Here is a 14695-nt window from a genome sequence, read left to right as displayed (position 1 = left end):
TGAGACACTTCTTCTTCTTCAACCTTTTGGTTCTTTCCACTGCTGGATGAAGGTCACCCCCATTCCTCATGGGGTGGGGGTATTTGGCTTTACCATGACTAGACAAGTTGGTGCCTCACAATAGTGCATAAGACAAAATGATACAGCAAAATAAGAAAGATTCATCCCTAGCCCTCAAATACTATAATAGTTGGGGAGAAGGAGCAGGAAGAGAAGAAAGGAAGAGAAGGGACCAGTCTACAGATAATAACAGATGTACATTACATGAAGTAAAGCATGGCCACCATTACTCTATGAAGTGAGGCACACTATGCTCCAAATATTTTTTTGGATTTTGAGAACATACTCATGCACACAAATTTTTCAGGAAACTTTGGGTATCAAAATAAATAATGCACAAGTAAATAAAAGTGAACACAGATGCAATTTTAAAAAAAAAAAAAGTTTAATTTCAAGGAATTCAGCAATAAACTTGCACTTTTCACTGTTTATCTGTTCACTGCAAACCCGTTCTTAAACGGGTTTGCTGTTCTGTAGGATAGAGATCTCACCACCACCACTACTGTATGAAGATGGCTAATTCATTCATTCATTCATTTGAAAAGCCCTTATTAAGAATTCTCTCACATCACAGTCAGGATATGAAACTGGATTTTTTCCAACTAAAGGGAATAACTATCATGATTGCACCTGTAGTGTAGTCCCCAAAGGACTGCACTATAGATGCAACCCCCCTGCACACACCCTTTAGCATTAATCATCTTTATAATACTTTGTGGCACTTATGCAAAGTTTTTATGTATGCCACAACATAATGAACATTATGTTATGACAGCAGTAGCATTGCAGCAGCATTTCCTTCATAGGAACAAAATTGAATTTCATAGTTAATCTCTTTTTAATGAATGAAAAGTAGTGAATGCTCTTTTTTTTTTTTTTTTTTTTAAATCCATGAGTACACATTTCATTAATACTACTGAAGCTGTTGTGAATATTTTATTATAAAAATAAAACAACCTTTACAAATATAAATATTCCCAAAATGAAATCAGTATTCTTAAAAAGGATCATGGGGATATAACATCAAGCACAACTTCAAAATTAGAGTGGAAACAAAGTTAGAGGAACTGACCATATAGAATAATATAATTAAAAAAATAAATATCTAAATCAACTATTAACTTTAAGATAATTCTAAGTTTTGAACCCAAATAAACCAACGTGTTCTTATCATGTCTCATAAAATCTACAAGAATTCTTCTCTTTTATCACCATCACTACACATCAAGTTCCTGATACAGTTCTGAAGACTCTTAAATTCCAAATTCATTATAAGAAATACACACACACAGTGTTATTATTACAGCAATCTTCATGGATGGGGACCTTCCATCATGGAAGGTCCCCATTAATTACCAACATATTGCATAGAGCCTTAAACTCATTTATGCACCGTTATTCATAATACATTTCATTCTTTCCCTGACTTCCACTTTTTTTTTTTTTTTATAATCTCCTCTATATTAACTGGTAAATCCTCTCACACTTAAACATCTCTATCATACTACCTCATTTCCACTTGCCACCAAACTCTGCAATTTACATTCTCTCAACACATTTCAGAATCCTGATATTGCCTTAGTCACTCATCTCTTGCTCCTCTCTAGCGTTTCCACATCAGTGAAAACTAGGTGACTAAATATGAGCATAACTGTCCTGTGTGGCTTGACCACACATGAACTATTGTGCTGCTATGATAAGAGGATTACATCATTGACAGGTAGGGATAAGTAGGTGGTTGTGCCACTGTATAAAGCATTGCCTCAAATCTCATTCACGTTCTGAAGCACAAAGCTTTATATCTCTGCACTCCAAAGTTCAACACCTTGCACTTATTAATATTAAAATGACAACGCCACTCCCTGCCTCATTTGTCTAAGCTAAGTGCATTCAAATCTACATGAAGGGAATTAACACTCTTTTATAATTCTCCACCTTTGCTTCATCAGAAAATAAATAAAGATTCGTCAATCCACATGAGATAACATTAAGAAATAAACCTTCATGATTTATTGGGTTGTTTCAAAATTCTTGAAATGTGATCTTCAAATTTCAGGTCCTTGTTTATTATTATCAGCTAATCTCTTTCTTTAATACAACCCCACCAACTTGGAGCCTCATTTTTGCCTTTTAAATTACAAGAGTTTTCCCCACAGAAATTTGAGTTTTCATTCTACAAAACAGGCAAACCAGTCAGAACAACACATGCAATTAAAAGACAAAATACAACAGCTACAATACTAACTTTGCTCCTCATAGCTCTTAATCACCTCACCGGCTATTATGGATCAAATACACATCCTCGTATGCTTCGTATCCATCATATATTTCAATGTAATATCAATGGTATGACAATTTTAATATGCACTTCGCATCCATGATAAACTTGACGTCTATAGACGCCTTGGCCAGTAGCATGATTAATGATATTAGCTAGGAAACAGAATTATACAGCTGACTTCCCCAGAACTAATATCTTCTTTTATACATTTTGCATTTGAAACAAAAAAATTGGATATTTTTATAGAAGAACTCTGAATCTCAGATGGTATCTTTTAAATATAGCAGCAGTAGACTTTTGGGGATCTTTTATATTAAAACTAAATAAATAAAAGGAGAATGAATGAAACAAAAAAATTGGATATTTTTATAGAAGAACTCTGAATCTCAGATGGTATCTTTTAAATATAGCAGCAGTAGACTTTTGGGGATCTTTTATATTAAAACTAAATAAATAAAAGGAGAATGATACATAGATATTTTGTAGAATGATATTTTGTAGAATGGTATCATTTTGTAGAATGATACCATTCTACAAAACAGGCAAACCAGTCAGAACAACACATGCAATTAAAAGACAAAATACAACAGCTACAATACTAACTTTGCTCCTCATAGCTCTTAATCACCTCACCGGCTATTATGGATCAAATACACATCCTCGTATGCTTCGTATCCATCATATATTTCAATGTAATATCAATGGTATGACAATTTTAATATGCACTTCGCATCCATGATAAACTTGACGTCTATAGACGCCTTGGCCAGTAGCATGATTAATGATATTAGCTAGGAAACAGAATTATACAGCTGACTTCCCCAGAACTAATATCTTCTTTTATACATTTTGCATTTGAAACAAAAAAATTGGATATTTTTATAGAAGAACTCTGAATCTCAGATGGTATCTTTTAAATATAGCAGCAGTAGACTTTTGGGGATCTTTTATATTAAAACTAAATAAATAAAAGGAGAATGATACATAGCAATTTAAGGAATATAGAAAACTAGTTGAATACTAAACAGATAAGAATGGGGTGCAATTTGGGATTTCGCTGACAAAACCGTATGTTGCCTTAAACCAAAAGTATGCTGGCTTAAATCATATGCTGTTCTATGTTGGCTTAAACCAAAAGACAATGACAGTACAACAAGAAGAAATGTCACCATGCAGACATAGGACACACTGCCTATTTAAATAAGGCCTCTCAAGGCTTTTGTCTAAAAACCAGGCTGAACGGTGAAAAGTCAACTGGTGACACAAACTCAACAGTTGAAAATGCAAATTTTCAACACTGTCTCCTGAATTTCTTAATAAAACTGTTATAAGGGGAAAAATGCAAATACAAAAATTTATTGGAAATTTTTAATCACCCTCTCAAAGATTATAAGGCAAAATAAAATCTGATATTATCTGAACTTCAGGTCTATGCATCACTGATACCTTCAAACTTTAATCACTCCTCATACCAAAAAAAAATTTTTTTTAACAATTCAGATTAAAGTTGAACACAGCAGATAAGGACAATAACAAAACATTTGACTAAAACTGAATGTAGAAGTGAAAGAAATGAGAGTTAAGAGCATGATAGCTAAGGGGAAAAATTTGTGTTCCCCTTCCCTTTTGTGCCCTAAGCACATGCTTGTTTTGCTTAATCATTAATCCTGCTGCTCCACCTGTATCAAAACTTAACAGTGTCATATTTACCTGCTGACTTGTGACTGCACATAAAAAATATACCATTCTCCATATGCCTACATTGTTGATTTTGAATTTCTCACTGTCTAATCCAGAATTGTGGGCTACAGCCCATTAAAGTAAGCTGTAAGCAGACAAATGGCCAATGCTGTTTGTGCTGTTGAAATCAATAAGAGCAGCACGAACTCTTTGACTTGTCTGACTGACTGCATGCAACCTGGTCATCAAGCTGGAATCTCTATGTTGCTGAAGGGCATCCAATAGCCAATGCCACTACTGCCAAAAATTTGGCAATTCAGAGCATTGCTGTAAAACTGAGTTTCATTTCATCAAGTGTGGGAGAAATCATGCAACAACAACATGCAAGAAACCAAGAACAGAACTAGCAAAATGTGGCAAATACGAAAGGTCCAGAGAATACCCAATTTCCAAGAAACTGGCAAAACCAATCCAGCCTGACAATAAGACAGAAAAATTTCACCATATCTAACCCTGAAAAATCTGAAGATGTACCAAAACCTGTACAAGTACACACCTCATATGTGGAAGTGGTGGCACCTAAAAAAAGCAACAAAATCTGAACCTGAGCAACCTGAGGAATCCGATAAAATAGCCAAGGTTGCAGCTATTCTGGAAGACATTCCTGCTTATTGGATACTACAAATCCAATCCCAGTCAAGAAGCACAAACCTGTTTCTGAGCCAAATTCTCACACTAATCAATGATTGTTAACAAATGTAGAAGACCTCACTCTGTTCCGATCATTTTATGGAATGCCGATGGCTTAGGAAACAAAATGCATGAGCTTCAAGAATTCACGACATGCTATGATGCCAACCTAATCCTGGAAAGCAAAATGCATCTCTGCCAATAATCCAAGGCTCAGAAACTATATTTTGTATCACAACAACAGGAACAGCACCAGGAGAGGCAGCAAAGGTATCTTTACCAAATGCAACATTGAGTACAGTAAAACCAAACATCCTCAACCACTGACATTGAAATCATAGAAGTGGAGATTCAAGACTACCAGTGCTAGCAGCCTGAAAATTTACTTTATGTATAACTCTACCAGCAAATCACTACTTGAAACTAACTTAGCTGAACCAAGTAGCGCACGTAGAAGCCAACTTAAACACAAAGTACCTAGCCAGGAATAGCAGAACCACTAACCAGAATGACAAAATCCTCAGTTTGGATGCCACAAGGAATATCAGTTGTGAGAGCTCTACAACCAACACTCTATAGCCCAACAAGGCATCGCCATGTTCTGAAAGTCGCTCACCAATACAGGCTGAACCTCAGTTCCAACCACAACCTAGTACTACTTCACTTAGGATTAGAGCAGGAAAATACTCCTGAACTGGAGAAAACTACATAATACACTCCACAAGTTCATAGGCCCAGTCCCAACTATCAAATCTAAAGAGATGATTAACACTTTAATAAACATCCTAGAAAAACAGATAACAGCACTTCAAGCAATGCCATGCTTACAACCTTTGCAATATCATGCTCAAACACCAACCACCTCTCAGGAGAATAATTTCTCCTGAGAGGTGGTTGGTGTAAACTTTGTTTGCTTTCTTGGTATCTTTAATTTATAGTATAACCAAGTGAAAAAACTTCCAACAACTTTCTCTAATCCAGAGTGATTTAATAATAAGGTGCGACACCTTTTGGCAACTCGTATATGAAAATATGACTTCTGCATTATTTCAACCTTAGTATCACCGTGGCAGAAAGAAGTCAAATATCTCAGAGTGATCCTCGATAGAAAACTTCTATTCAGCAATCATATAAGACACATTACCTCAAAGATATCCAAGGTCATAGCCCAACTCTACCCTGTAACCAACAGACAAAACAAATTGGATACACAAACAAAATTAACAATTTACAAGATGGTGATTCGGCTGGTCAACACTTATGCATCCCTTGCATGGAGCCACACCACAAATACAAATATTCTAAAACTACAGAGATTGCAGAATAAGTGCCTGAGAATGATTCTGGATGCTCCCTGGTTTATCAGAAACACCCAGATCCATAGAGAAGTCAACATTCCTTACATCTCTTCCCTTCTTCTAGATCTAGCAGTGAAGTTCTTTACCAAGACTAGCAACCACCCTAACCCGTTGATCAAGGAAGCTTCGGAATATAATGAAGCGGAAAGCTACAAATATAAAAGGCCAAAATATATCTTAATTACAGCTGAACACAGCTAATTTCACTGCCCTCACTGGGCGAGCATGTAGCTCATAAACACTCCATTCAAAGTTTTTCATTTCAGACAAAGAGGAATATGAAAAGCAATTTTGCTTCACCCATCTAGCCAGAAATGTTATTTGTTATTCCTTAGTATCACCTCTGGGTCTGGCTCCCACTGAAGAGACCTCAATAAAGGTCGAAATCGGTCTGGGTAGTGACTCTTCCCATAATGCATAGCATTATACATGTCTGTAAGGATATGTGCTTTGCATTATGGAATATTAAGGCAAGTAATGTGAAGTCATTAGCTTCTATATATGAGTTGCCCCAGTTCTGAAAACACTTCAGATGCAAACTTTGTTTGCTTACACTTTGATAAATGATTAAATCAAGTATATAAGCTCAAATGGGATTTCTAACAAAGTCATCAAACAACTACTCCACAAAGCTGTTATGCACCTTGTTGCAATCATTAATGCAATGGTAATATGTCACTATTTTCCATCACACTGGTAAGAAGCTGACATAATCTTGACCCTGAAACTGGGAAAAGCAATGCAGTTTTCTCGGAATTACCACCTAATCAGTCTGCTTTCCCGCCTAGGAAAGACTGCCCAATGAGTGATACTGACAAGCTTGCAAAAAAACATAAGGGAAAAAAGCTCATACTCAATGAGCAGAAGCAAATGACTTCACTGTAAAGAGTAAATTTTTTTAAACAGAGAATGCTGGGCAAGTGAAATGCAATACAGAATACACTGTGAATTCAGGGAGCATATATAAGTTCATGATTTAATACAAAAATATGATGCTGGTTAGCGAGTTTACCACAATGAATCTGACAACTCTATGGAGACTGCTATAATACAAAGAAAAGAGAATAAAACATATGAAAGTGAAAACAAAAAAATCATTAAAAAAGAAGCATTTATTTTTCTTAGTGAATGGGAGTTAAAAAATGAATCAAAATTAATCTATAAAACAAACAAACAAACTAACAAAAATATTTTTCTAGTATTTCTGACAGCAAACAAATCAACAATATCATCAAGCTTGAATTTTTTTCCCTGGCCCACTTTCAGCATCAAATCAACACATTTCCTCTTAATTCATTTTGCTATGCATGTGATTCTTGAAAACCTGATGCAGCAGTAACTGAAATATAAAAAATTAATAATTTGTTGAAGAGAACATAGCAAAGATTTTATGGTTATAGAGCTTTCCCTATATTCTAATGTGTGGGGAAGCTCCATTATGATCAAAAGCTTTTCTATTTTCTGTATACAATATTAAGAGCTACATGAATATATCAGAATATCTATATCAATAATTTGTATCAGTTATTGGTGTTTGTTTCTGCATTTAAAGTCCCTCAAGTCTCTTTTGGCTAAGGTTCTGATTCTCCGAGATCTTTTAATATTCCATTCCTCTTTTACGATCTTTTTTACGATGTTTTTTCTGTGCAGTGGACTAATATCAAGACACACAGTGTGACATAGTTAATTAAAGTAAGTCTATCTCAAAATGTGATTTACATTTCATGTATTGTTAAAATATGTTATCAAATCTTCACAATTATATCTCGTCTTCTGCACCTTTCTAAAAACTATAATTATCCCATTTAAACCTTTCTTCTTAACCTTTACTATACTTCTGACTTATGGCCACAAATAATAAAGCTCATGTGTGCAAAACTTACAGAAGAAAGAAATCGCCTTTGGCTGGAGCCAATCTCTTTGTCTGACCTACTGGTGTTTATTCTCAACTGAATTTGGAAAATTTATTTAGTTTCTAGCTGCGCCACCAAATTCGAGGGTGGGAGGTGAATCTCCCTCCAAAGAATAACACACAGTAAACCACACGGAACTTTTCTCTCTTAATTCTAAGTAAATCTAGCAATTAAATTTTCTGTTATGCAGTCGTGACAACATCTATTTTTAAGGTTCACACAGATTCAAATTTTATGAGTAGTACATGGGATTAGAAATCAGAAATTTAAATTATTTAAACAAGTAAACAATTTATTTAACGTCAATGAAATGTACAATGGGTCAATTTTAAGTACTAAGTAAATTAGCTTCTATGCTTCGAATCACAACTAATGACTAATTTAGTTCTTTATCATATTCAATTCTAGTAAGACCACGTGTCTATAATTTTCTCTCATTAAACTTGGTTATACTCAGGTCATTCTTACATAGCATTCTGCAGGCTTAAGCAATAGCTATAACATAAAATACACGATGTTTCACTTTAAATTTTAGCAAGACCTTCTCTCACATATAAAATACTTCAGATATCAGCATAAGGCCTAAAGTCCTCGAGTATCACTATAAATCAAGTCCCTTAATTAAATCACCGTCACAATCTTTTTCTCTAGCTAAACAATGAAAAGATCTTACTTGAACTGAGGTCTGTACTTCTCTGAATGATCCATTAAATCTCCTTCTGTTCCCGTTTGACTTTAGCATTGAACTGGGGTACCTTTTTCTGGGGCTTTGAGAGATCCTTCTCTATCATCAGCGGACATCAGGAACTTGGCGGCATGGAAAATCGGCATCTAATCTCTTCTAAAACAGCTTATCTTAGTTGTGTCGGTCCCTCGGCAATTTTCTATCTGGCCACAGGCGATTACAAATTATCTCGATGATGTTAGCAAAACTCCGCTGCTGTAGCGTATACATCATGACTTCAGGTTGGCACCCCATGTGACCTCAAAACGTCTCGCTGACCCGGGACCGGATCGACTCGAACTCTTACTCCAAGAAAAAGGCAAGAGAAGACGAGTTTCGACATAGCAAACTGCTATTTATACAGTCCCGATGACCTTCATTTTTGCTTACATAATCGTCCACTGGGTACCGTAATTTTCTGCACCCGACACCCACGTCTATCGGTGCAATTAGATGGGAGACCCCCGTGTAATATCATGCTGCATGTGTATAATAGCCTCAGGTCATGACTTAATCTTCTTAATCCTGTCTAGAATTTTTTTATTCGCTATGGCACACTTAGACACAATACAATCTCCTTTGTTCTTACACAAAACTATTGATAATACATTATTCATAATTAAAAAAAAAAAACAGTATTTCTATTACAATTACACCAAGTTTATTCATTGATATACAAGTACCGTAAATCTGCTGTTACAGGAAAGAAAACAATTCTGTTTTCTAAGAAAACAGCATTGTTTTCATTTAAACAAAACTATAATAAAACAAAATATATTCAGGATTTTAGAATTTATGACTTAATTATGCACAAGTTCTTATTGTGGGTATATTTCCATATCACATACATTACAAAATGTTATGAAAAATTTTACCTGTTCTTCACTAAGACCTTCTTCTTTCATAGATTCTTCTAGTTTTTCATGCCTTTTAATATAAATAAATAAAATAGGGAAATTAATATTTAACAATTTTCAGTTACTTATAACAATATATCAATTTCAACCATTACACTGAAAACGACTTACTTATAAATGATATCAGCTACAGTAAGCAAATACATATGAAACTCATTCTGATAATCTAAATTAGAAAAGAAAACTGTAGCAGTTCTAGTACAGCTCTAAATTGTAAAGTTAATTTAAAACCGGCTAAGAATTCTTCTCATTCATAATACTGCAACAAATGACAGAACTTGATGCATCCTTAGCACAAAAATTGTTGTAACAATAGAGTAAAGCCTATGATATTCATGACAACAAGTCATTTTACAGCTGATGTCAGTATTGACATGTGTTCACAAATTAAATAATCTACCTTTTTGACTACCAAAGAATTATATTTAATGTTCTCAGTTTTAAGCTTTGTCATATACCATTGCTTTCTTTTAATTAGTCTTTTAATATTATACATGAGTTCGATAAATTATATTTATTATCAACTACTGCTCATGCTATATCTTTGCAGTGTCAACAAAAGTTGAAAGCATCTTCAGAGCTTTAAACAGATGCACCGAGAAAACACAATATAGCTACAACAAAGCTGATACATTCACTATTTTTTAGACTTAGAATTATGGAGAACAAACTCCCATAATTTGGAGACCAGTATTCAAATTTCTTTTAAAAAATTATATTATTGTTATATGGTTACCTCCATCAGATCAAAGGGCATGACTCTTAAGGGAAGCCCACTGAGCCAAAGATGACTTATTACATCTCACCTTAAACTTGGTTGCAAGCACTGCACTCAACTCCCATTTGTAATCCATTTCATTCATTTCCTATTTTAGCCCTTATATTCTTACTAATTGCATTCAATTTCCAAGGATGAATAAATCTTTGTCTTCTTCCTTCCTATCATATCACCTACCTTTGTCCTATAAAATCCTTTCACTAATTTACATATCTATCGTATCAACTCTCTTCCACTTATTCATCAAGGGAGAGTGAATGAGTGACTGACCTGCAGAGGGAGATGGATGAGCTGAAAGATGAGGTGGAATGTCTTGTGAATGAGAGCAGAAGTATGAAAGATAAGATTAGGAGAGTGGAAGAGATAAATGCAAGCCGAAACAGAGTAGGGGAGAGAGAGAATTTTGGGAGTTTTAGAAGAGGAGAGAAAGGAAACAGTAGAAGAGAGAGAATGAGAGAGAGGTATGGGAATGCTAGCAGACGAGAGGATGGAAACAATAGGAGAGATGGAATGAGAGAGAGGTATGGGAATGCTAGAAGACGAGAGGATGGAAACAGTAAGAGAGGCGGAATGAGAGAGGGATATGGAAGTGCTAGAAGTGGAGAAAATGGAAACAGTAGGAGAGAGGGAATGGGAGTGCTAGAAGAGGAGAGAATGGAAACAGCGAGAGAGAGAGAGAGGTATGGGAATGCTAGAAGAGAGAAGAGCAGTAGAGGAGAGGGAATGAGAGAGAGACCTATGGGAATGAAAGAAGAGGAGAGAATGGACACAATAGGAGAGAGGGAATGGTAAGAGGTATAATGTATGGCGACTCAATGATCCGTGGTCTTCAAGATAGGATGCATGAGGAGTGTTTGCCAGGAGGAACAATAGAAAGGGTGGCTATGGCAATTAAGAGAGGTGAAAGGGTGGATGAGATGGTTGTGATGGTAGGAACAAATGACTTCAGTGGTGATGTAAGTCGGGCAGCGAGAGGAAAAATAGTGTGCGTGTTGCCCGGGTATGATAATGACGAGCTGAGCAGAAGAGCGGTGATATTGAATGGCATAATAGCGAGAATGTGTGACAAGCCAGGACTGGTATATGTGGATGCTTGGAGTGCATTTGAGGAAAGAGAGGAACTGTATGCGAGAGATCGCTTACATTTGAATGAGGAAGGATATAGGCATCTGAAGAGATTGCTCTTCTGAACGAGTCAGTGTGTCCCAGGAAGGATGATAGCAGGGGTGGCCTTTTGTGGGAATGGATACTTAGGAGAAGGGAGACGACATCAGGTAACACTGAGCCCAGTGGAGTCTAGAGGGGATAATGCTGGGTATAGAAACAATGGCATTTATATGCTTTATACTAATGCCAGGGGTATCCGGAATAAGGGAGAGGAATTGGTGGTGCAGATAGCATCAGCCTAGCCAAAAGTTATTCAGATCACTGAGACGTGGTTGACAGAAAGGGATATAATAACAGGAATAGAAGTCGCTGGGTACAGCATTTTTCGTCAGGATAGGAGGGGAAAGCGTGGCGGTGGGGTACTGCTTATGATAAGTGATGACCTATATCCTCTAAGAGTGGAGACTTTGGAAGGAAGTGAGACAAATGATTTTGAGAGCATATGGTGTGAAGTAGAGGTAGGCAAGACAGGATATTTAGTGGGGTGTTGTTACAGAACCAGGAGCACAGAGGATGGAGACCAGGAGATGTTTAAACAGTTGAGTTTGGCAAGTGCAAGGAAAATGATTGTTATGGGAGATTTTAACTACAGTAGTATAAATTGGAGAGAGGAAGATGCATGTAGCAATAGGGGAATGGAATTTCTAGAATTCTTGAGGGACAAATGTCTTAGGCAACATGTAACAGAGGGAACAAGAGGTTAAAGAGTTTTGGATTTGGTTATAGCATCAGAAGAGTTGATAATAACTGAGATGACATCTCTCCCACCAGTTGGAGAGAGTGACCATATGGTTTTGACTTGGAAAATGAATAGAAATGCGGAGTATCAAAGAGAGGGGAACTTATGTGAAATTATAAAGCAGGTGATTATAATAGTCTTAGATGTCAACTTCAGGAAGTTTCGTGGAGGGAGGAATTGGAAGGCCTGGATATCATTAGTGAGTGGGAAATTGTGAAAGAATATTTGTTAGCAGCAATGGTAAGTTGTATACCACGAGTGAAGAAGAGGACACAATTTGGAGTAAAGTGGATGACAAACAATATTAAACAGGAATTGCATGCGAAAAAGAGGCTATGGAAGAGATATAAGGAGACAGGTGAAGACAAGATGCATGAAGAGTATAAGACACAACCCAGAAGAGTGACTAGCATGGTAAGGAAGACCAAACTGGAATATGAGAGGAGATTAGCCCTAAGATCCAAAGAAAATCCTAGGGAAGTTTTTAGATATGTGGCCAGTAGGAGGAGAAATGACTGTGGAAGAATGATATTGTGGTATAAAAATGGGAATAGAGCGACTGATGCAGAGGACATAGTGGAATTGTTCAATGAACACTTTATTGGAGTATTTCATCCTAGAGGAGTCAGTTTTAATGCTAAAGGGATAGGGCTGGTTTGAGGTTTAGAGGTACAGGAGGAGAGTGTGTTTCAGATACTGAGTAGTCTGGATGTCAGTAAAGCTTTGAGACTGGATGGTATTTCACCACGAGTTTTGAGAGAATGTGCTAGGGAACTGACAGTGCCTTTAACCTGGCTTTTCAATGAAAGTCTGGCTATGGGAAAGGTGCCAAGGGAATGGAAGGAAGGTAAGATAAGTGCCATTGCATAAGGGCAGTAACAGACTGGAAGTGTCTAATTATAGGCCAGTCTATGTGTCATCAGTAGTAGTTGTTAAGATCTTGGAGAAAGTAGTGAGCGACCTTATAAAGCATTGGGCAGATGAGGGTAATGTTATCTGTGAGAGTCAACAATGGATTTGTGAAAAGGTGCTCTTGTTTTAGCAATATGCTAGCCTTTTATAATAAAGTTACAAGAATATTAGATGAGAAAAAGGCATATACTGCAATTTTCTTATCATGTGACAGGGTGCCACATGATAAGCTGATATTTAAGTTGCAGCACATGGGTCTGGATGTCAGATTGGTCAACTGGATTCAGGATTGGCTGTCTGATAGGTATCAGAGAGTTGTGTATGGTGGAGCAGTTTCAAGGAGGCAGAGAGTTACAAGTGGGGTCCCACAGGGCTCAGTACTAGGACCTATATTGTTTAACCTTTATATCAATGACACTGCCAGTGGATTGCAAGGGGATATTCAGTTGTTTGCAGATGATGCAAAGCTGGGAAGGATTATTAGTAATAGTGCAGATGTGGTAGCCCTGCAAGAGGATTTGAATAAGCTAGATAGATGGACAAATAAATGGAGGTGTCGGTTTAATGCAGCAAAATGTAAGGTCTTGAGGTTTGGGAAAAATTAATGGCACACTGCATACTCTATGGGAAGAGTTATACTGGAAGAAGTAGGGGAGACATGGGATTTGGAGTTGATGATTGATAGAAACCTGAAATTTAGGGGAAATATTGCAAAGGTAACACAGAGGATTGCTGCAATTATGAGAAGGACACTGACCTGCAGAGATAAAAGGGTTATCATTCCGTTGTATAAGTCACTGATCAGACCACACTTAGATTATTGTTCTCAGATTTTGTCCCCAGGATTTGAAGGGATAAATTAACTGTGGAAAGGGTACAAAGACAGATGACAAAGATGGTTTCAGGACTGTACAATTTTGGTTATGAGGATCGGCTGAGGGAATGTGGACTGCAGAGTTTGGTGGACAGAAGGAGAGGTGATATGATCGAGTCTTTTAAACTGTTGAGAGGTGGTTACAGGGTTGACACTGGGGAGTTCTTTTGCTGGAACAGTGGGAAGGAGTGATGACAAGAGGCCATCCCTGGAAGTTATGAAAGGAAACTGTGAGCAAGAGGGTGAGGAGTGGTTTCTTTGCGTGGAGGGTGGTTGAACCGTGAAATGCATTGCCTGATGGAGTGGTGAGAGAGCGAGAACGATCAATGAGTTTAAGGAGTGGTATGATAGACTGTGTTTCTTAGGGGAAACCTCCCCTCGATGAGTCTTGACAGTCTTTATGTTCTTAGGAAGGACCTCCCACGAGGAGTCTTTTGACTCCATGGAGGCCTGAATAATAATAATAATAAAGCCCGCATTCCATTAATCTGCCTCATGCAACATTTCACAATTCTGATATTTTCTTAGTTGCCTCTACCTCCTCTATACTATTTCTTTATCCAATCCAAACTGGAATCCAGGATATCAGATGTAGGTAGAGC

General features: G+C 36.9%; 1 protein-coding gene across 7 annotated transcripts in view; it reads right to left on the bottom strand.

The window, feature by feature from the left end:
- The window catches only part of trc (Serine/threonine-protein kinase tricornered), a 274402-nt gene that overhangs the window by 82672 nt on the left and 177035 nt on the right, over positions 1–14695 (bottom strand). For all 7 annotated transcript variants that reach the window (XM_090394419.1, XM_090394418.1, XM_090394421.1 and 4 more), the window contains one exon: positions 9582–9633. In XM_090394419.1, coding sequence (XP_090250545.1) covers positions 9582–9633 — 52 coding nt within the window. The remainder of the gene's footprint in view (positions 1–9581; positions 9634–14695) is intronic.

Source organism: Typopeltis vanoorti, chromosome 6 (genome assembly GCF_054136105.1).
Source record: "Typopeltis vanoorti isolate ZY-2024b chromosome 6, IOZ_Tvanoo_1.0, whole genome shotgun sequence".
NCBI classification, from domain to species: Eukaryota; Metazoa; Arthropoda; class Arachnida; order Uropygi; family Thelyphonidae; genus Typopeltis; species Typopeltis vanoorti.
This window is presented reverse-complemented; position numbering and strand designations above follow the sequence as displayed.